At 30.4% G+C, this 24,934-nt stretch overlaps 1 protein-coding gene across 1 annotated transcript; it reads left to right on the top strand.

Annotated features, from left to right (window-relative positions):
- The first annotated feature begins 14,985 nt into the window (after nt 1-14,985).
- Nucleotides 14,986-24,472, top strand: LOC144562347 (long chain base biosynthesis protein 2d-like). Its single transcript, XM_078311560.1, has 12 exons — nt 14,986-15,200; nt 15,410-15,475; nt 16,858-16,946; nt 17,058-17,203; nt 20,808-20,932; nt 21,039-21,132; nt 21,709-21,872; nt 22,268-22,429; nt 22,877-23,003; nt 23,089-23,255; nt 23,761-23,868; nt 24,204-24,472. Exons 1-12 carry the CDS (start codon nt 15,075-15,077, stop codon nt 24,309-24,311), a joined length of 1,482 nt encoding a protein of 493 aa, XP_078167686.1. The 5' UTR covers nt 14,986-15,074; the 3' UTR covers nt 24,312-24,472.
- Nucleotides 24,473-24,934: the final 462 nt, after the last annotated feature.

Genomic DNA, 24,934 nt, shown 5'->3' with positions numbered 1-24,934 from the left:
CATCTGTTCAAGCTTGGTATATATGTGTATCGGTTGGACTTATTTCTTGTAGTTTTAATTGGCATATATAAATGTATCGGTTACTAATTAAATACTAGCATGTTCTGTATTTTGTTTTAACTGTTAAAAGACTATATGCAATGGCTCTTCCACCTTCGAGAAATCCCTCTGACGTCTTATTCAGACTTTGTAATTCATATGCAAATTTAGACCCAATTTTTTTCTGGGTTAGTTGCACATATTATGCATGAAATAAAGAATATTTATTTTCCATTCAACCTGATTGTCAGTATTGAAGTGCCTTTTGTATATATCAGTGTTGTAAAAATCGGCCGATTAGTCGTTAACAGCGATCAAACCATTACAGATTTTTCCGATTAATTGGCCGATTATTTCCGATTATAGCCGATCGATTATTCCTGATTATTTCCGATTAATTGTTTGACGGTACTCTATCCGTCCAACAAGCGCATACTGTTATTTACAACACTGATATATATAATATAAAAATGAAAATTCTACTACTGCCAAAATATATCCAATTTAAACCCAATCTAATAACAGCAGAAAACAAACTAAGAGAATACCATGCTTTGTAAAATATTATAATCGTTGTGTACATAAAATGAGAACGGTAACAGTTAATTATGTGTCAAATTTTGAGAAAGGATCCCTTACCTGGGGCTCTTCTTTGTCAGAATCATCGCTATGCCACTCCAATTAATCCAGACGCTATAGCAGCTACCTTTTTTTGTTCTTTTAAATCTGCTCTTTTCTGTAGTACGTACTCTCTTTGCTCTATTAGCCTTGTGCCTATACTAGCAAAAAAGAAGAAAAATATTATTTCGCATGAAAATAGGAAATAGTCCAATCTTTCATTAAAAATAACTTGTATATAAAAGAACACAAGTTGTAAGTCTGAAAGCTTGAAGAGGAAAAAGTAACATACAAAAGGAAAAAGGACAAAGTAACATACAAATTACAAAAGGAAAAAGTACTCACAACTCAGGAGTAGCAAGAGGTCCGAATCCATGAAAAACACTGTCAGGTTCTTGTTCAGGTAACACCTTTGTTCTTTCAAGTAAGACATGCTTAGGCACCTTTTTCGTTGGCCGGACCTGTTAAACCATGGAACCATTAGTGAAGCAATCAAGTGGACATCAACATCATAGCATCTTACAAACAAGACCATTAATTGCATACAGATTAGCATACTCACGCTTTTTTGGATTATTGTGAAACCTGTTGACAGTTTTGAATTGCACATGGGTTTCATTGAAGTTGAACATTCAGCAAATTTAGAAAGAAAAAAAAAAACACACACACACACACACTCCTATAAATGTTATTGCAAACATATACCAAACTTTATTGGAAACTAAAAAGTACATCTCTACTCATAATTGTCTTTAGTGCCTTTGCTTTGCACTTCAAAAATATATATGACGAAGGCTATTGAACACTTCAACTCCCTTCAAAAACCTACTTGTACCTGCATTGGTTAGTGATATCTTTTGTAACACACAAGCCATATATTTTAGTGATAATCAGGCACTAAAATACCCTCTACTTTGCTGTTACTATACCAGTACAGACGAGCAAGACAAAGCAAGCAAGCTGTTTAATGACTAAAATACCCTCTACTTTGCTGTTACTATAATATATGAAGTACCTACTGAAATTTAAGACAAAAATAATCTCATTTCAATCATACTGAACTCCTCCAATTCTAGTCTCTAGTTAATTAATACCCCTGACATCCGTGATTACAAAAAGCTTAAAAAATTAGAATATCACATCAGAGTCTATATTTGTTACCCTTATGGTCTTATCTCACATCGTATACTTCTGGGAGGCAATTTATACATAACACCTTTCAATTTTTACAGAACATTATTTTAGACGGACCATTTTACCCTCCATTTTACCCAGAGAAGGAAATGTAAACCCCTCAAATCCCTTCGCTCCAGCTTCTCTCTCCCTCTGTCCCGTCACCCCTGTCTCTCCCTCTCTTCAGATTTTTCTCTCTTCCGGATTAAAACCATTGTTTTCTCTCTCTCGGATGAGAACAATCTCTTTACCTCTCTGTCACACTTTCTTGTGGGTTCGAATTTTTCCAATTTCAAACCCGGTTAGAGTTTTCTCCCCTCTTTCATCTTGGGTTGCGACTTTGCTCACAACACGTTAAGGATTCTTTGTCCCTGTTGCTTACTGTCAAGTGGGTTGAGCTTTGTGCCGTCAAGTAGGTTGATGAAATTTCCGGTAAGTTATCGAGGGCTTTGATTTCTTTCTTTTCATTTTCGATCTTGTGGGTTGAGCTTTGTTGCTTTGTTGCTTTTTGCTTTTTGCTTGTGGTTTGGAATGTGAAAATCAATCCCTCAATATGCTTAATGTGATGAATTGTAGACCATATTTTGTCTAGTGAGATGAATAGTGTGTTACTTGATTCAGTATTCTAATGCTGCCTGCAGGTGAAATTGACTCAAGTTTTCAATGGATGAACCTCAGCACGCTGTTGGAGTGGAGGTGCATGGCCACCTTCAACCTCGACAAGGAAACCACACAGGTTGGTTCCAGCTCTTGATAATGGTTTCATTTTTGCACATATAAACTAATTAATAGATATTAATTAATCTCATTTTACAAGAACCAACCTTTGGTTTAGAGACATAAATTCATGGTTTTTATGTGAGAGGTTATGAGTTCGAAGCTCAGATGGGAGAAATTTCTTATTGTAATAACAATAATATTAAATGATTGGATGGCTTAACCTTCAACCTTTACTAAAAAAAATTAATCTTGTTTGACTTTATATATTCTTATGATGTAACTGGTATGTGATAAAACCAAATTTGCAGATCATCTAGTACCAAGGAAGATGTCCCTACAAAGGTTCATCGAGAAGCGTAAAAAACGGTGCCTTTCCTCACTTTTTATATCTATTGTTCACTCGATAATAAACCATATTCATTAACTTTAATTAAATTTGATAGAAACAAATATACCAATAATATTTTGGTGAAACTATAATTTCTGATTTATTTGCACAAACCAAACACCAGTTAATTTCCATTCCAGCTTTGTCATATTAATTATAGATGATAACTGGCAGAAGCTGTCCAGATTCTTTCTTAATTTAGTTTTTTTTTTAAGAACCTGGCAATATGCCATGTGAATTTATTGAAAGAAATATCAGTTTATACTTTATACATCTACATCAAGGGACAGTGAATTGAATAGGGACCCCTTCCCTTTAGCACAAAAACAGAAAACTAGCAAACTAGCAACAGTAAAGTAGCAAAAGGAAATTTGATCCATAAGATGGAAATATATAATAAATACTCTTTATGTTTTATCATGTGGGCAGGGGATGGGCCGGTGGTTTTTTTCTTTTATCTTCTTTTCTGAGTCTTGGGGTTTTGTCTTTCCTTGAGAGTATATATAAATTAGAGAAAGGGGAGGTAACACAATTGACTAGAAAAATATCCTAGAGTTGTTATACTCAAAAGTCGAGAGTTCGATTCTCCCTCACAAACCTTGGTAGCTACTACCAAATTTTCAAAAAAAAAGAGTATATATAAATTAAGGCCATTTCGTGAATGTTGTTTTATGAAAATTAATAGCATATGATACTTTGAATATGAAAAGACTGATACTTTGGTACGTAATTGCAGTTTTTAAACAGTAATTTGTTTCTTAAGCTTTTAAGGAATAACTATTTAAAAAAATCAAATAAAATTGAAATTTAAAATGTAAATTTATAAATATGTTAATGGACAAACAAATAGTCTAACAATCAAATCGCATACAATTATTGTATTGTTTGATAATACATCAAGTACTGCTAATTTTAGACTTTAAATTTTAAGTCACTTAATCTACAGTAAAAATCCTACATCAAATTTTATCATTTTTATTTGACAAGATATGCATGTAGCAGATATTGATCGTGTATGCTTATTACCGTTGGATTTCAAATCTGTATTTTATTTTAAAATTTTAAAATTTTTTCAAAAATAAAGAGTCAAAGTGGTCCCTCTAAATTATTTGAGATTGCTTACCCTTTTTCCTTTTTAAAAAAAAAAAAATATGCAAGCAGGCTTCTCGCCCTACAAGCACAAGGCCCACAGGCACCAGGCCCACAAGCACCAGGCCCATGATTGGCCCACTGTCTTCGCTCAAGAATTACTGCCTACAGATTAATGCAAATTTCTATAATAATGTATTGTGTATTGGAACATGATTTAGAAGGTCATGCATATTATGAAAATTGTAATAGGTTTCATTTCGAAACCCAAGTCTCGTTTATATCATCGATCAAATAAATAAGTGACTTTGTTTCATATTTTTCCTAAAATATAAAAAGAAGGTCATGCATATTTTAGTGCTTCATTTACACTAGCTCGATCTTAGACATTATGTATTTCTCTGTAAAAGTAGCAATGTCTTACGCGCGTTCTCGATCGTCATCTAGTGTAATATATATAACTTGTATTTATTCTATCGGCAACAAATATTGCTTCTACAATTTCCGATATTTTATTCAATCCTATATACATGTGGGCAATATATATATTTCAAAGGCTACACGCCTGAGCAATGCATGCAGAAAAAAAAAATGAAGATGTAATTAGTGTTCGCAAGAATCTCTTTTTCATTATATTAAAAAATGTGGATTAAAATATATCATCTCTTACCTCACATCTTTTATCTCTGTTTACAAGTTTGAACAGTTGATCCAAATTGCTCAACATGATCTCTATATTAAAAAAAATTTGGAGACCAAATTTTATATATTTTTTGGAAATATTATACTATGTCTTTTGGATAGGTACGTATAAAATATCTGTTTTTTGACCATCAAGTGATTTTATATCTATCTAAAAAATACTAATAAATTTTCAAAAAGAATATAAAATTTGATCTACAAGCATATCATGTTGAACAATTCAGATCAAATATTTAAACTTGAAAAATAAGAATAAAGATGTGAGGCATTTATACATGAAAGACTTGAGACATTTGAATTATCCTCTTAATTAAAAGAGTATATATTGTAAATTGTAACAAAAAGTGTATCATATTAATAAGATTCTAGCTCTATACAGGTACCATACGAGAGAGTATAATGGATCTGTAATCCTAACACAAATGGTGATAAGCTTCTCGATTTAATTTCTGCAAGAGATCTCTTAAAAGAAAATAATATATATGTTGGTCGCAACAGAAGTTTTTATTTAATGTTGCGAATCAACTACCCAATATTATCTTTATTATATTATGTAAAAAAAAAACAGATAGTATCTCCATGTAATGGTAATTTGCTTTTTTCATAGTTCACTATATCATCTTATTCCAAATTTAATAACAAGGCTGATAACATTTTCTAATGGGTGGATAGATTTTACATTAACACAGTACAATATAAAATGCAGTTATTCCCAGTTTCATGGTCTCAATTAATGTTACTGGTAGTTTATTTTCATATTTCATTTGTTGGTTTATGTTTTCCATTCAATGTTTACAATGCCTATTTCAAATACTATTGGGCCAATTGCATGAATTCAATGGGCCTAGTTTGAATAAACAGCGACCATAAATATATCTCGCCTGATAGAAGAATGCTAGGAAAGATCGAGTTTTTTTTTTTCAATCTTTTTTTTTTTTATCACATTGTTTGAGTGGGCTTCCTCTGTTTCTATAAAAAGAGATCAACCGTTGTTTCATTTCTGAAGTAATCATTGAAGATCACTTTGAGAATACGTTGTACTGGACATATATATAGCATGAACGGAATTAGTTACAAAAATTTATAAAATATAGATGAGCAAATTACTATTTTTATTTATTTATAGGAATGGCTTCATCTCTAATCAACATGTATTACATCTGCCTCTGATGAATTGTAATTTCTCTCTTCACAACGAAAATTCATTACAATATATAAAATTGAATTTTTGCATGACAAATTGTTTGTTGCATCACTGAAAATTCAAAATTCAGAATTCGCATATTTCCTATCATTATTTGTGGCCTCTTTGAAAATATAATTCTCCCCTGTGTGCTGTCAAACCTCCATCAGTTGATCAACTCTCATGCACTTCCTCTAATTCCTGTTTGTCATGCATATATATATACTAATATCATACCTGTGCGTTGCAACGAGGACATACTATAAGAAAAAAATATCAATGAAAATAATAATAATTATCCAAAAATTAAGACACATGTTAATAGCTTGATTCGAATCTAATATTAAATATCGTACAACAATTTAATATCGACATATAATATGATATCAAAAAACATAAATAAAAAGTGTTATCGTGTGTATGTATAGGATACACACACACACACATATTATAAGAGAAATATATATTCACACACACGTTCCAATTTATATTTTTCTTTGTTTCCAATTTATATTTCTCTTCTTCTTTGTTTCCAATTTAGAATATACACACATTGATATGTTATATATTGGAAATATATTCTAAACTGCCCACAACAATATGTATAGAAAGTAGAAACAAAGAAAAAGAAATAAGGAAATAAAAAATAATAATTTCCATTGTGATCCATATAGAAATGAAGAAGAAGTAAGGAAACAAAGAAATAAGAAAATGGAATGTGGAGTCTTCTCAATTAAAGAGGAGAAATATGGAAACAAAGAAATAAGGAAACAAATAAATATATAGCTAAATTTCAGAATTTGTTCACTTTTAATTGTAACGTATCGTGTAGTAGCACATGTGGTGAGTATGTTTTTAACTAAATTTAGACTTCTATACATAAAACCAATGCATTTAATCAAAAGAAGACCAATTATGTAATTGGAGGGTTGAGATCAAATCTGAAGTTTCATCTTTCAATCGTAACCGTTGGGGGATCGGACACCCAACATGCTTAATAATATAATGGAGATATATATATATATATATTTTATATAAATAAAAACTTATAATAAGACTTCAGATTAGAAGCACACTTTTCTTATTAGCTGTACATTTTTTGCGTCAACGTGTTATGTTTTTTGTTGAATCGATCTCCGGGGTATATTAATCTGCCCCATGTAATACTTGTTGGAAAAATTAAACGCAAATTAAAATAAAATTAAACTCAATTAGAAAAACAAACACTGATTTATATATGCAAACATGCCAATGTGAATTTTTAATGCTGCATGTAAGTTGCCCTCAAATTTCATCTATCATAAAATATTAAACCATAAGATCACAAAATTAAATTTGAGGAGAAACATTCGCTCCATATGATGCAGAGTGAGGTCACTATTTTCTTTCTAAAAAATCTCAACTCAGGTCTCCTTTTTCTAGTGATGCATCCTTCTGACAACTCAAATAAATATTTAATAATGATAAGCAGTGTTTTAAAAAGCGGCCGCATATGCGTATGCGGTCGGCAGCCGTGCTCAGAATGTCCATGCGGTTTTTCCATGCTGTTTTGACCATGCGGCCGCATATGCGGTCCGAATATGTGGTCATGCGGATTAAAAATGCGGCCATGCGGTTCGAATATGCGGCCATGCGGTCTGAATATGTGGCCATGCAGACTGAAATATGTGGCCATGCAGTCTTCCCATGCGGTTTGGATAATTTGATTGTATTTTAATTAAAATTTATATTAAAAAAGTCAAAAAATTATTGTTAGTTATGTTATTATGTGAAAATAAATTCAAATATATGAATATGAATATGAGGAGGGATCAAGTTACAACAAGCATTATCTACATTTTCGAAGTCCAAATCGTCGATCCAAACCGTTAGATGTGATCTCTACAATAAAATGTGCTTGGAGACCAAATTTTACATTTTTTGGAATTTTTTTACTATTTATTAAGATGGGTACAAAAACTAGTCAAATTCAGACCATTGAATTTTGTACCCGTCTTAATAAATAGTAAAAAAATTTCAAAAAATATAAAATTTGGTCTCAAGCACATTTAATGGTTTGGATCACATCTAATGGTTTGGATCGACAATCCAAACCATTAGATGTAACTCAAAAAATGTTGTAATTTGATCCCTCCTCTATGAATATATATATATATATATATGAGTATATATATATATATATATATATAGAGTAAGGCTTGGGTGCTATGGATAGCATAGAGGCCTCTATGCTACGGCTCAATATTCGAGTTTTCAAAATCCAAACGGTCGATCCGAACCGTTCATCTTATTCTCCATATTAATATCTACTTGGAGACCAAATTTTACATTTTTCTGAATTTTTTTACTATTTATTAAGTATTTTACAAAATTGTTGATCCAACGGTGGCTGCACAAAACAGTAAAACCGTTGGATTAGCGATTTTCAAAGTGACTTAATAAATAGTAAAAAAATTCAGAAAATTATAAAATTTGGTCTCCAAGCAGATATTAATATGGAGAATAAGATAAACAGTTCGGATCGACCGTTTGAATTTTGAAAACTCGAATATTGAGCCGTAGCATAGATGCCTCTATGCTATCCATAGCACCCAAGCTTTACTCTATATATATATATGTGAGTGTGGCTAATTTGCTACCGGAAGCACTTCGGCCGAGGTGCTTCCGGGGTTATATTTTAGTGTGTGATGATCAAACAACAAATCTAAACCATTAGATGTACAATCTATTATAAAATCTGCTTGGAGACCAAATTTTACATTTTTTAGAATTTTTTACTATTTATTAAGATGGTTTGAAAATCACTGTTTTTATTAAAATTCTGCACCATTAAAAAACAGCGATTTCATACCATCTTAATAAATAGTAAAAAAATTCCAAAAAATGTAAAATTTGGTCTCCAAGCACATTTTATAATAGATTGAACATCTAACGGTTTAGATTTGTTGTTTCATCATCACACACTAAAATATAACCCCGGAAGCACCTCGGCCGAAGTGCTTCCGGTAGCAAATTAGCCACACTCTATATATATATATATATATATATATATATACGTGAATTTTTATTTTAAAATCCGCATATATAAATCCGCATGAAAATCCGCATATGCGGTATGCAGTGGCCTTCCACATACATGAACAAAACCGCATTTTAAAACACTAATGATAAGTGATAATTGAAAGAAATCGTTGGATTTAAATTTAATTTTGTGATCGTAAAAAATTAAGTTCAAATTTTAGCTGCCAAACATTATGCTTTTTACGTTTCATTCTCTCAATCTAAATTTTTTAGTGTTCGTCCATTGGATTGTTTCTAACAATTCATTTTAAATAAATCTGAAATAATTAACAATTAATTAACGATAACTCAAAAGAAATCGTCGCCATCTTTCTGAATTCTGATATATTGAAATGGCAATGCACAATATACATGACCTATACATGTTTAATGCCATATGGGCTATTAATTAATTACTTTTATCACATTGACCAGAGTATAAATAAATAAAAATATTAACATAATAATTAAACTCCCGTGAATTAAAAACCGAACCATACAAGAAAAGGTCCCCAACGCGCATGTCAAATGCAAAAATATAAGAAACAGACTCACTCAACCCATATGTTATTTGAAATTAAGATAGCGGTTAATTAATATGAGTGCATAATATTTTTTATTAAACTAATGCACGTGAATGCCGTTCAGTTACGATATAATTAACAATCATCTATATATTGTTTTTAACATGAGTGAGGGCAATTTTCCTCAAAAAAATATGAGTGAGGGTTATGCATAGCATGAATTGGTCCGTACTAGGGATCAATATCTACGTATTCAAAATCCAAATAGTACTGATTATAATCATTCAATAAGATCTCCATATAAAAATTATACGTGTAAGTCATATATTATATTTTTTATATAAAAAATTCCTACTTTTTAGATAGGTAGAAAATCACTTGACCTAAAATTTCTAGACCATTATGACAAAATCCATCCTCCTCAGTAAAATCTATATAAGTACTTTTAATTTTAGTCCATCATCAACATTTTTATGTCAACGAATAATCATTTGATTATTTTTCATGCAATACATGATATAAGATTCTTAATATATTTCAATGAGCATTTAAATCTTCACATTTTATGCTGTATATGAAATAACTATAATATTATCTCATTTAATTATTTAATATAAAATTATAATCAAATACATATTATTTAAATATAACATCATAATCAAATACATAGTAGTCACCATGATCAATTGAATGAGCACCTTTATTCACCCTCACATTTTGTTTTCTTATCGAACTTATCAATGTCTCATAAAATTAAGGACATATATTCAATAATATTCATGTATATTTATGTCATAGATATCGTGGGTAAATTTAATATTCAATAAATATTATACCCTCACAAGTCACAATTTTACTATATATAAGATAACAAGAATACCAATTTGACTATATTTATGTCATATATATCGTGTTGTTGTTATTGTTGTTGTTGTTGTTGTTGTTTCTTATATGATCTTCTTATTACATATTTATGTATTACTCTTAATATATGGAAAATTTAATTAATTAGAGGATTACAACAACAACAAGATATGTCTACACTTATTACATATATTATTGTAATCCGGATTGGATTTATATATTAAATACATTGGTCTTTGCTATTATTCTTATCATTTTTGCTTCAGGATATTTATCCCAATTTTTTATTTTAAATAATCAAAGGGCACAGCAGAATCAAATTGTCATTCTGCAATTAATCACGCTAAATTAGTAAAATCTTACATAAGAAATATTTTTCTGAAATTATGATAATTCATAAGTTTGAGGACTAAACCGAATATATCATATCTAATCTGTTTTATATATTTAATTTTGGAATGGAAATGTGATCTAGTGCATTGGCATTAGCTCTCTTTCTACAGAGAAGTCACATATTCAATTCTCGATAATAATATTTAAAAGATGTTGGGATATATTAGGGACTTTAAAAAAAAGGTTTGGAAGGAATTGTTATTATTATTGTTATTGTTATTGTTATTGTTCACCTACATTAAATTTGCTATTTTCATCCGTCCGATCAATATTGACGGTATAATGCAAGGTCAATCAATAGCAAAGCTTGCAGCAGTTTTTTTTAGCTTGCCTCCTGTACGCAGTTATGTTAGGCAATTATCTAATTCTTTGGTTAGATAGTTGCTTTCAATTTTTGGTTGATTAATTTAGAGACATCCAACTGTTATGTATTACTTTTCCTTCAATTCTTACATGTGTGCATGTCTGTACTTAAAGTGCATTGATCAAGTACAATTCCTAAAAAACAATCAGTTTTTGGTGGTATTAATAATTAATTTTGGCTTTGCATGAGGGAAATTTGTATCCTTAATTACTGGTTGAAGTTCATTGTAGCTTTGCAAACTAAGTTGGAAGATATCTAAGATCATAATCATATTGTATTAGATCAGAAAAGTAATAGTTACTTACACATGACAATTATGCACTGTTAACAATTACCGACTGGTTATATAGCCTGTGTTGGTGGAATTATTACGAAAAACAGAGCGAGAGTCATCAATTGTGGTACTTATTTTTATATTTCAGGGATATCTTTATGTAAAATAGATGTGATCTGTTGTTAGTTCAGCTCTAATCAGGTTTAGCACTGAAAATTTATTTTATTCCCCCCAACTCATTTTTTATTTAATACAGTCAAGTTTTTAAAATCTCTTTTACATTTGTCTACACATCGCTCTTTCTTTGCTTCAGTTTCCATCCATTGGATGTTTAAAGTCCTTTAGATCTAGGTAACATTACCATCAAATGTGAATGTGAAATTAATTGTAAAATATTTTAATGCATTCTAAAGTTTTTTGCTGCCAGTTAGTACCAGAAAAATCAGTTCTAGTCTGTACATCAATGGCGTAGTCAGAAATTTCATTAGAGGTAGGCAAAAAACAAACTATTATTAAATTTTTATTATTATTTTATTAATTTTTAAATAAAATTAAAATTGTCAGCGCACTCTTTATTAAAAACGAAGATCATTTTTATTTCTAAATAATTTGGTATAAATATAAATATTAAAATTACTTTCATACTAACTAGCATGAAAGTTTACTACATTTACAAGTTTTACCATACATAATATATATGATATGTTTTTAATTTCAAATGTAAATGTATGAAACATTAAATCATAATTGAAAAAAAAAATAACAGTTAAAATTTTCACCATAATATGTGATTTACACAATTTTTGTGACAAAAAGTAATTTGACTCACTACATATTAAAAACGTTCAAATAGCAATGCATAATTGTCTTGATTGATGTGAGAACCCAAATAAACTTCTTATGACCTCTGGTTCACTGTGAACCAATTATAACTTTCATCTTTAGACTTAATGGACCAATGCACTAAGTGTATGTAAAAAACAGTATTCCATTAACTTTCTTCTTCAAAGAACCTCTTTCTTCTCGAGAGAACCTAGCTACATTCTCTTAATTTCTTCTCAAATCAATGGAACTCATAAATTCAAATTGACATAAAAAAAAAACTAAATCAAGCCACAATTAGAGAGAATCATCACAAGGGTAGGCAATGAACCTAAACAGAGGTAGATAATAATCTTATTTTATACGGATTTATAAGTATTTTTTTAAAATTCAAGGGTAGACAACTGGCTATCCCTGGTATATACTGGTTTCGCCACTATGTACAGCTTTGGATGGATTCTGGTATATATGAGGGTTGTAGTGCAATTTTTCGAATCTGACAGTATTCTAGGACTAAACTTTAACAGAAAATAAATTTGTTAGAAAAGAGTATCTGGATAAGAACCTTTTGGTGACAGGAATAACTCATACTCCAAACAAAATATAATGTATATAACAATTGTAATAAAGAACTTGCCTTTGATCTAGTGGCAAAGGCACATGACTCCCATGTAGGAGGTTATGGGTTCGAAATCCACAAGTGGGGAAATCTTCTATAATATACATAGAAATTTGAAAATGTATTGGGTGGCTTGATCCCAACCCATGATTTAAAAAAAAAAAAAAACAATTGTAATATTAAATGTGTAATTAAAAAAATCTGATGTCTTATATATTTGAATTTTTGCTTGATTAATACTTTTGTGAAATATGTTGTGCAATGTATTTAGGGGGGCATAAAAAGCTCACAAATTGAAATTCAGTTCGGAATCAATTCGGATTCAACTCACTAATAATTTGAGACAAAACTGACTCAAGTTTACTGACTCGATAGATATATGAGTTGAATCCAAGTTACCTCCAATTCGGTTTGGAATCAACTCGGGTGGACTCACACCAAACCCTAATCCATATATTCATAACTTTTGCATCCCCAAACCTTATACATGTTTTTCACAATCTTCTATATTGCTGCTTGAAACTTAAAAAAAAATAATCGTTTTTCAAACGACTAAACATTATATGTTCAGTAATTTTTAATTATGTATTGGCCTTTGTCTCATTATGTATTGTCTTTAATTGTGTATTATTTTGATAAATTATATAATTAATATTTCTTTTGTTAAAATTAAATTAGATTGTCTCACTATGTATTACATTATGAGTCACGAGTCGACTCATCTCGGCTCGAATTGTTCGTGCGTTGATTTCAAATTGGAGTTTCTGACTCGAAACTGAATTAGCAGTTTAGACTCAACTCAGCTCATGAGTTTGTGAGTTGAATCCAAATTGTCTTCAACTCGGATTTAATTTGGCTCATGAGCAGCCCTAAATGTACTGCTTTCTTGATGGTGGCGAATCAAAGACTTGGGTAAAGATTTCAACAGAGCAGTTTTGGTTTTTATGCACCACACGAATCATATGGTAGTGTAGTTTTGATTTTATAGTCCGTTGTATAAAGTTAATAACTGTTATGTTAAAAAAAAAATTCAGCGAATTTTTTTCAAATGACTGTCAGAATGCTTCTAGAATTTATTAGTGCCACAATAAGTTGGGAAATTAGTAGAATATGTATGAATTTCTATTTAAGATGGCCTTAAAGACTCATTAAAGCACTGCATGTATAAGTGGTTGACTTGTGTTTGTATATGTAGTTCTGTTGGTTACAACTTACAACATGCTGCATGATTTGCATTTATTGATGACAGAGAGACAATCATGCTATAATTATTGAATTTTCACAAAGAGAACAGGATGTCAACAATTATTTTTTCTTGACCAATCAATCCAAAGGAAAAAAGAAAAAGAAAATAAAATATTTTCCAAAAACATCCATATATTTTGTGCCGCTTGTAATATATAGAATTTATATCTATTAAAATAAAGGAAGGCTCTTCTTTATGCTATGGTATTCTTAAATAATACAAGAAAAATAATAAAGTAGAGGGTGCTTCAGAATTGACCACATAACTAAAATAAAATATTATGTAATAACTTTTTCTTATTTAGAGTTTGTAAAATAAAACTATACATGCCAGATTTTTTTTTCCCCCATATGCACCTCACCTTTTTTATGAATTTAATTTAAAATAATTGTAGATGAAAATATTATATTTTATTCTTTACAATTGATTAGATGATAAAAGATCGATCCTATGCAAATCATGTTGAACGGTTCAGATCGTCTGTTTAAACTTTAAAAATAAATAAATAAGAATATAAAGCATGATTAGACCACTAAATCAATGCCCTCATAAATTTTTAACATTTTCACTATTACTCTAAATGAGAACCAATAATATAATCTATTACATTGTCGGTATCAGCTTCACAGTCATGAATTACATCTCACTGAAAAATTATGAAACACATGTATCTTATGCGCACACTTCTGGCTATAACAATTTCAACCAAAGAGTAGAATATCACATGATTTAAAATTGTATAAATTATTGCATTGACAATGCTGATTTACATGTAACGTCGTACATGCACTTAATTTTTAAATACAAATATAACAACCGTATAATTAAAGAATTGGATTGACAATTAACCTTTTTAAAACCAGACCAATTCAGTCAACATATAGATATCTATTTAAAACCCAAATCCATCTCTTCTGGGCAGCATTATAAAATCTCGCTGAAAAGAAAAAGGTGAAAAGGTGCAGAAAAGAAGATTTTGAAATTCTTGAAGAATTAATGGTGAGATTAACTTACCAGATTGCTTTGACTACGCTGCTCAGCTATGGCATTCTCTTCGTCTTTGGAAAATTGAGAGATCTCTTTGAAAAGCTCCTTGATTGGTCTAAATCCAACGATCCACAGGTAGTTCAATATGTTCTCTTTCGTTTTGATATATTGCATCAGCTTTCTAAATGCCTTAATTTATGTTGGATATTTTATTGTGGTGATTTCTAAGGATCACATAATACACATTAGAGGTTCATGTCCAAAATTATCTTTACATTATAGCTAACTAGCTAGATGTATATATATATCAATTTGTTTTTTTTTTTATACTGGTGATGACACAGGGTTATGCACCAATATGTTCTGGATTCCAAGACTTCTACACAAGACGTATGTATCAACGAGCTAAGGTGGGTCTTTGGCAACAGTACTCTAGATCAGTGTTAAATTACTCTTTTCTTTTTCCTTTTCTTTTTTCTTGCAGTAGCAAACTTTCTTCAGTAAATTATTCATATTCGGAAAATTTTACAAATTAACCTTTGAAAAAAAAATCAAATAAAATATCCTTTGACATATTCCCTTTCCCTTACCCTGTCTCCCTAGCTCCTTCCTAATTTCCTTACAGAAGCAAAAAGAAATGATTGTTTTTTTTTATTCTCGTCTTATGTTGTCCAAAATATTAGCTAATTATTCGCGTAATACATAATTAATCCAAATTAATATATAATGCAACAAATTCTAAATTAAAAGGTGGATCTATGCAATTTTATTGCTCTCCTTATAATGGAAACTTCCAGCATGGGATGAAGTTTGCGGTTGCCGGTGCAACAGAACTAGGTTATACTTTCTTTGTCAACGAAATATCCAATCCTTCTAAATACAATGGTAAATGTCAGCTTGCATATATGGTTCCTGAGTTGAAGCCTTCCCTTGCACTACATTTGAAAGTATATATGCATCGCACAGGGGTATTATCGGGCTCATCATGGCGGTTGATGGCATGTATGGTGAAAGCATTGTGTTAATTCATAGCATGCCAACATGGTAATCCTTCAATGAAAATGTTGCCTACGTGACATTCGGATCGTCTATGATTCAATGTGACGCTGTTATGTCTAATTGGAGGAAGAACCGCGTAAATATATACCAAGTAGTACAATAGTTCAGTGAATTGATGACCTAATAAAAAAAAAAAAGAAAAAAAAAAAAGGAAATAGCTTCAAACTGTATCAAGTGGAATAGCTCAAGACCCATAACCAAACTTTTCTCATTTATTTAATGAATTAATCATTTGTTTTATTTTTAGGTTGCAAAAAGTTCTTTCATAAATAAAATAACTCTTTATTATTGAAGGACCCAGCAAATTTTTAGAGGTAGACAAATTTAAACAGGGTAGGTGATTTAGTCTAGAGGTAGGCCCAGTTCAGTTGAGTCCAGTTTCCATGTCCTATTTATCAAAATCAAGAAATAGACAACTGTCTTTTAAGTTTTAAGTACTCTTCTTGTCTGCATATATATATAAATCTCTTTTGAAAAACTAAAAAAAATGACAAATGTTATATATGTTTTAGCTTCGATAAGCTATGCATCAAAGTAAAACAAAATCAACCTAAATTATAATTAGAATCCAACCAGCAAAACCTAAATTGTAAAAGGTAATGTCAGAACGGATCAGTGTTTACTAATATCTCTTGCCTCCATTTGTATGAAGTAGCTAGCCAAAAAAATTTGGACTAATTTTTCAAATTTCATATAGTAATTAAATAGAATTAATGGAGCAATAACATGGCAGGACTGCGGTGGGAGACCAATTGCCAGTGCGCCTGATGTTTGGATTGATGTGGTTGAACGCTACTCTAATGACAATAACAAGACTCTCCAGTTAGTCTTAATTAAGATTTAAACCGGAATTATGAAGAGTATCTTAAATTTTTTGTTTTCGCTCTTTTAAAGTTAAATTAATTGTATTGTACAATTTGTTAATGAAAATAGTCGCACTGAAAGGACAACCAAATGCTTGAATCTCGGTTCATACAATTACCTTGGATTTGCTGCGGCAGATGAATACTGCACTCCACGTGTCATCCGGTCTCTTAAACAATACTCAGTCAGCACTTGCAGCGTTAGAGTCGATGGAGGTACAATTTATTAACTAACTAATTGCAGTTTGATTTCTGAAAATATACAACGGTTCTGATGTCGTACTGTTAGCTGAAATTTTAGCATGCAATTAATTCCGTTCGCTAAGCTAAAGTAGTGCTGTAAAAATTGACCATGAATACACTGGATAGTCTCTATCTAGATATCAAAAAAAAAAAAAAAAAATTGACCATGAAAATCAATTAGTCTAAAGCTTGATCCTTATTTTTTATTTAAAAAAAAAGAGATCAATTAGTCGATTAACTATTTGAGTTTGATGAGTAAATCATCACCTATAATATATCCGTACGATTAATTGGCTGTCAATATTAATCAATTAGTAGATGTTAAACGGATTAATCGGCTAATAAAATTTTCGACTTCATAGCGTTGCATGTTAGGATTTTATTTTTTTTTCATTCAAAACATGATTTTGATTTTATTTGAGTCTATATAAATTAGACTTCGCAAACTTTTATTTAATATTAATTTCACTCATTTGGGTACATTCGTAAAAATTCCTATAATTTAGTGCATAAAAACAAATTTTGAAGAGTAATTATTCAGTTATCTTTTCTCTCTCATTAAATAATTGATTTTAAATGTTTTAAATGGTATAAATATTTAAACTTAATTAAATGTTTGAAAGTTTAATATATTTTCTATCAAGTGTTATTTGTTTGTTAATTGGATGTCTCCAGACAATTTAACATTTTTTTTAAAGTGGTTGATTATGTTTTTACATTGTAAATACTTCCCAAATGTGGACTATTGAGAGTAGTTATTTTTTTCTCTCTCTAACTGGAGATGGGGTTTTAAAGCATATTATCTGATTAAACTAACAAAAAAAATTATAGTAGGAGTGTTCTTTTATCAGGATGACCAAGATATCGTTGATTAAGCCATTTAAATTTCTTTTTTTTTCTCTATCTTAGATAAAAAAAATGTACATATTCTATTATCAAATATTTAAATATTTTTGTTAATTTACTTGAATAATGAAATAATAATAATAATAATAATAATAATAATAATAATAATAATAATAATAATAATAATAATAATAATAATAATAATAATAATAATAATAATAATAATAATAATAATAATAATAATAATAATAATAATAATAATAATAATAATAATAATAATAATAATAATAATAATAATAATAATAATAATAATAATAATAATAATAATAATAATAATAATAATAATAATAATAATAATAATAATAATAATAATAATAATAATAATAATAATAATAATAATAATAATAATAATAATAATAATAATAATAATAATAATAATAATAATAATAATAATAATAATAATAATAATAATAATAATAATAATAATAATAATAATAATAATAATAATAATAATAATAATAATAATAATAATAATAATAATAATAATAATAATAATAATAATAATAATAATAATAATAATAATAATAATAATAATAATAATAATAATAATAATAATAATAATAATAATAATAATAATAATAATAATAATAATAATAATAATAATTGGTGAATTGTTTTTCTAAAACTTGACTAATCAGGTATGTAACAATTAACCGCTTTACGGAACTTAGATTGTCCGCTGAACGCATACCATATTTTATAACATTTTTGCGTAGTTCTGCAAATAAACCAAAGCTATGCTTAATGCGTGCATGTTTAATCCAAGTATTATGTCATGACTTGTTTAATCCAATCCGTTTTCCTAATTTTTCATTTTTCAAAAATTTCATGAAAACTGGACATGTCTGGCACTACACGGACTGGAAAGGTTATGTGACGCAATCTATAAAAATTAGAGAAATTTAGATATATGCCCATCATAACTTCATCAATTAGATATTTACCCATTAAAATTTTAAATTTAGTTATTTTCCCATTCAAACCTATTTAATTTATTTATATCCCCATTCAGTGATTTAATCAATCAAAAACACTAATTAATATTGATAGAAAAATAAAATTACAATTTTGCCCTTATCTCTTCATTCCCTTTGCTTATAACCGGTCCTCTTCTTCTCCATTAGTTATTTCTTTGATTTCTTTTTTGCAAAAGAACTTCAGAAGTGGATAAAAAAATGTGGCTAAATTATAGAGCTAAGAGAGAATGATATTTGCCTATGTGCCCAAAATATTTAATCAACGGTTCTCCTCAAAATGTCACACATCAACACATGGTTGGAATCCTCACATCCCTTTCAATGTCATGATAAACTGATATATGATAAGCTGAAGGGCACAGGTCATCAATGGAAATGGAGGAAATTATTTCAAGGAGCAACTCCATTTTGATTTGACCTGTTGGATTGAAATCGAACAGATGCTAAGATTTTATCCCAGTCGCTATTTCCACAGGGATAACCTCATTTTGATGGATACTAGGATTATATCGCCTTGCTTCAAGTAATACCCAAATCCTAGTTTAGCCTTTTCTTTATCTTAAATTCTACTTGTCAGCACACTATTTCTTCTACTTGGCATGCATTGGGTTATCGGAGATAAATGGAACTCAAATAGGCATTGTTTGGTTCTTTGTTTTATACCTTGATTGAACTCTTTTAAAATCGGAGATAATTTGGATAAATGCAAGCACGATCAGCAACACTGACGTTGCTAATTAGGTATCGAATTTGATTGTGACTCAGGACATTTTTCTTTTGCAAAAAGAAATGAGTAATGGAGAAAAGAGGAGAGCCGGTTATTAGCAAATGTCGGATAAGGACAAAAATGTCATTTAATTTGATTATCAGTGTTAAGTAGTGTTTTTAATTAGTTAAATCACAAAATGGGTATATAAATAAAATAAATGAGTTTGAATGGGGAAATAACTAAATTTAAAGTTTTGATGGGTAAATATCTAATTAATGAAGTTATGATGGGTATATATCTAAATTTCTCTAAAAATTATTATAAATTTACTGGTGCTGTGATTCCAACTCCGACTTTACTATCCTGTCAAAACAAAAACCTTAATTTCATCACCAGACAAGTAACAAATTTATTCGGTTGAACTGTTGAAGTATTAAATACACTTAACCATAATAAAACACTTAGATAGTACCCGACAGGTCAGCCTGGGTAGGACCCAGCCTCAGGACAGATCGGGTCCAACCCATTTAAGAAATTTTTTTTTTATTAAAATATACATAAAACGATGCGAAATTTTTACATTCATACGCTATATTCAGTCAAACCAGGCATATTAAGCCGAAATTAATTGCAGTTTAGCCTCATTTAACACTCATATTTGTAATTTACATAAAACCAATTTAGATAGGACCGTTTAGATATATCAGGTTACTGTAAATTGTGCCTTTGAACCAAAATACATGGTGATGTTAAATTTTAAAAACAGATGCAAAGTTCAATTGTTTGGCCTTATTTATTTTTAAAATTAAAAATGTTGATTGGATTGGGGTTTACCTTAGTCCCAATCATGCAGCTAAAGAGAATGCATGTAGATACAACAAAAAAATTTGCTCAAACTGATACGAAGTACAGAAATTCATAATACAAGAGATTTTCTTTTCTCAGAATATCATGCCTAGGTCTAACTTTAGATTTAATTATTCAGGGACAACTAAATTACATACTGAACTGGAGAAGCTGGTTGCAAGATTTGTAGGAAAACCAGCAGCTATAATCTTTGGCATGGGTTATGCCACAAATTCGGTCATTATTCCAGCTCTTGTTAGCAAGGTTTGTTCAATAATTTTGTTACTGGTTCTAAAAGGAAATAAAGATCCGAACAGAAAAAGAACGGTTTAAGCTCACAATTAGTTTTCTAATTTTATGATGGATGCAGGGAGACCTTATTATTAGTGACTCCTTGAACCACAATTCAATTGTTAATGGTGCAAGGGCATCTGGCGCAGCAGTTCAGGTTTTCGAACATAACAGTATGTATTTTATATGAACCAGAAATAGCTGCTGACTGGTTTTAATAAACCCTGAAAATAGAACCTAATAAACAGGTATAGTACACCTTCTTAAAAAAAAATGGTATACTACAGGTATGACCTGTTTTCATTAACAAAAAAGAAACATGAACCGTCGGTCCACCAGTTGCTCAGCTTACTGTCCACTTTCTTATTTGTTTATTATAATAAGTTAATTATTAACTATCAAAGTTTAATCATTTTATATACATTTTTTTAGATTTATATATAAACAATTAAACATTAGTAGTTAACAATTATGTATTGTCACTTGAGTAATGTCTTTAACACTAGCTGACATATATAATTGATCAAACCCCATCATGAAAATCTTAATCCAGCTATCCCAAAATTAACTAGTGATATAATATACACAGGCAAGGTTCTTCCTGATTTAGGAGTACTAGAATTAAAGCATACTAATTTTCCTCTATAACCAATGCTACAACATTTTTATAATGGAAGAATTACCTGCTTATCTTTATTTTCATCTCTTTTGCAAATATGACCTCGTATTTTACAAAAATTATTTTACAGACCCATCTCATTTGGAAGAGGTGTTGAGAGAGCAGATTGCTCATGGACAGCCCCGCAAGTATAGGCCCTGGAAGAAAATACTTGTAATAATCGAAGGCATTTATAGTATGGAAGGCGAACTTTGCAGATTACCAGAGATAATGGCTATTTGCAAGAAATACAAGGTTCAATTTCTTTTTGAATAAATATTCCAACTCTCTTTTGTTTTATTCTTTTTAGTTTTGTGCTTGGTCCACTGGAGTCCCTGTGAAGCTTGTTTTTTTTTTTTCTTAGATCGTGCGGCTACCCACAAACATAATTACAAGAGCTTGATAGTATCTCTGGTATGTGATTATATAATACTGGTCAGGTCCAAACCAGCAGCATCGATATCAAGTTAAGAAAAAGGCATATCAGTGGAGGTGAAAAACAGCACATAAGATAAAAGAGCATGTATTACTGACTTACCAAGTCAAATGAAAAAAAGGAAAAAAAAAAGATGGTTGATGGGGTCTCCTTGAGATGTTCAATTTGAAGAACAAATCATTTCTCTCAACTGAATTTCTAATTTTAAAAATAGGCTTATACATATTTGGATGAGGCACATAGCATTGGAGCTGTAGGGAAAACTGGCAGAGGTGTTTGTGAGCTACTGGACGTGGACCCCGCTGATGTTGACATCATGATGGGCACCTTCACCAAGTCTTTTGGCTCATGTGGAGGCTATATTGCTGCATCAAAAGTACGTAAAGTACTACACAGTTAGTCTCAAATATAAAGTGTCACTGAATTTCCAATGCTCAGTACAACGCTTGGAGCTATTGGAGTGAAATTGAAACATATGGATACTTTCAGAGATTACTTATGTTATTTTATCGGAGGTGAGTATTGTGTTGTCCCGACCTGGTAATTGTAGGTATTGGTGAGTATAGCTTGCTGCAAGGCCGTACCAGTCAGTTCAATCAGAACAAAACTGTATTGGTTTCTAGATTTGCTTTTTATCTATCTATTACTTTGGTTTTGTTTACTGACATGGATGTACTTTGGTGTGGATGATGACGATGTCTGTTGTTAGGCTGGTATCTAAATTTGTAATAGCAGCTAATTTATAGTATTGTCAAAACTGACAAACTGAATTATGATAATTCAATTAATTCTTGGTTTGTCCATTTAATTTTAAATATTGTAGGAAATAATCCAGCATCTGAAGCGAACATGCCCCGCACATCTGTATGCTACTTCCATGTCACCGCCTTCTGTTCAGCAAGTCATCTCTGCTATGGAAGTTATTCTTGGCGAAGATGGCACCAACCGAGGTAATGAAGTCACCATACTTCTTACTTCTCAAAAACTAAAATTAGTATGATACTGTTACCTGATATGGAACTGAAATTCTAATAGGGGCAAAGAAACTGGCACAGGTGAGGGAGAGCAGCAACTTCTTCAGGTCGGAGCTACAGAATATGGGGTTTGAGGTGCTCGGTGACAATGATTCACCTGTCATGCCCATCATGATCTACAATCCTGGCAAGATCTCTGCCTTCTCCCGCGAATGCCTCAACCAAAATGTACACTGCACCCCTGCCACTATTAATTTTAAAATCATTATTTAATTGTTTTCATTTTCTATAAAATTTAATAAATTTAATCTATTAGCGTTAATTAAGTTCTACTATTCTTAAATATTCAATACGAGAAAAAGGTACCTATCCTCAAATTTGTGACTACGCTGACCATATAGATAAAAGTTAATTAATTGTATTAATAAAATTAAATTTACATCCATCACGTTGCATTAATAACATCAATACATGCATCAAGCCACATAAACTCACAACATCAACATCTAACTAACAAACATGAATCAATTACAGCAAATACTGCCACAATAACTAAAAGGATATGAAAAAACCTAACTGCCTAAAAATGATCTGAAAACTGTTGATGCTGCCTCTTTTATTTTTTTTGCGAATTTTCTGATGTCTCTGGGTCGACAATGTGCAGGAAGTTGTATTAACTGTATTATAATTATGAATTTATGATACGCTGCTAATGCTCTTTATACATATATAGCTTGCGGTTGTGATAGTTGCATACCCTGCCACACCATTGCTTCTGGCAAGGGCCCGCATATGCATATCCGCTGCGCACACACGCAAGGATCTCATCAAGGGATTGGAGGTAATTTTTTAATTTTCATTTTATGGAGTTGTCTTGGTATTGTCAATTCTTCTGGGTACCAGACTACTCAAATGCAATTTTTTATTTTCTTTAATTTTATTTGAAAACATTTTTCATCAAAATATTATGAATTTTTTACCAAACTACATTTGACTGTTACGGTGATTTTTTTTTTTTCCTAGTAAATTTTCTGTTTGCTAAAAACAAACTTTTGTACGAGAGTTTGACATTTAAGCATGCCCTCAATAAATGAGAAATCCTTTGAGGGCATGATTTTATTATTCAAGTTGTAACTCGTGGATTTCTCAACATTCCTTTCAAAAAATAATTTTCAGGTCATAAGCAAAGTTGGTGATCTTGTGGGAATCAAGTACTTGCCTGTTGGGCCTCTGAATCGCAAAGCTAAAGACTTGAGTAAACTTGACTTAATCAAAATAGAATAGGAACTGAAGTTATTGTCTTGGGTTGCTCTCTAAGATGTAATCAGCTTATTAAAACTGCTCCCTCATTATTTTTTCATATTGTTTATTATATTCTAATAACATGGCCAATCGCTCATTATAGTTATGAATTAGTTGTACTTCTAGCTAGTTTTATACTGAAAATCAATGGCATGTTCTTTTTGCATGGGGAGATTAAATCTGTCTTAACTTGAGAGTATAATTAAGATCATGCCATTGATTTTGAGTTGGTTTGTAAAGAAATGAATATGAAATCAAACTCACACTGTACCAGAAATTATCATTGAGTGATGTCCCATTTGCTTCAGTGCTCAATAGCCTCAATTGCACACGTGTCTCCTTCAGAATTAATTGCTGGTGGATATATATTACTAGAACCACATCATGTTTTTCACAGTCTGAAAAACCACAACTTAAGCAGAGTATGATCTCGAGCATCTGCTTATCTGCTATCCTCCAAATTGATTAAAAAAGGGTAACTCTCAATACATCTCTCGCAATTCTCTTTTGAAGAAATCTCTGTAAATATTCTCTAGACTTTCTACTAATATGAGTAGTATTAATACAAATTTGATTAATGTTTACATATAAGAAAAAAATATGTA

The sequence above is a fragment of the Carex rostrata genome, chromosome 11 (assembly GCF_964058835.1).
Source record: "Carex rostrata chromosome 11, lpCarRost1.2, whole genome shotgun sequence".
Lineage (NCBI taxonomy): Eukaryota > Viridiplantae > Streptophyta > Magnoliopsida > Poales > Cyperaceae > Carex > Carex rostrata.
Note: the sequence above shows the minus strand (reverse complement) of the source record. Positions and strands in the feature narration are given on the sequence as shown.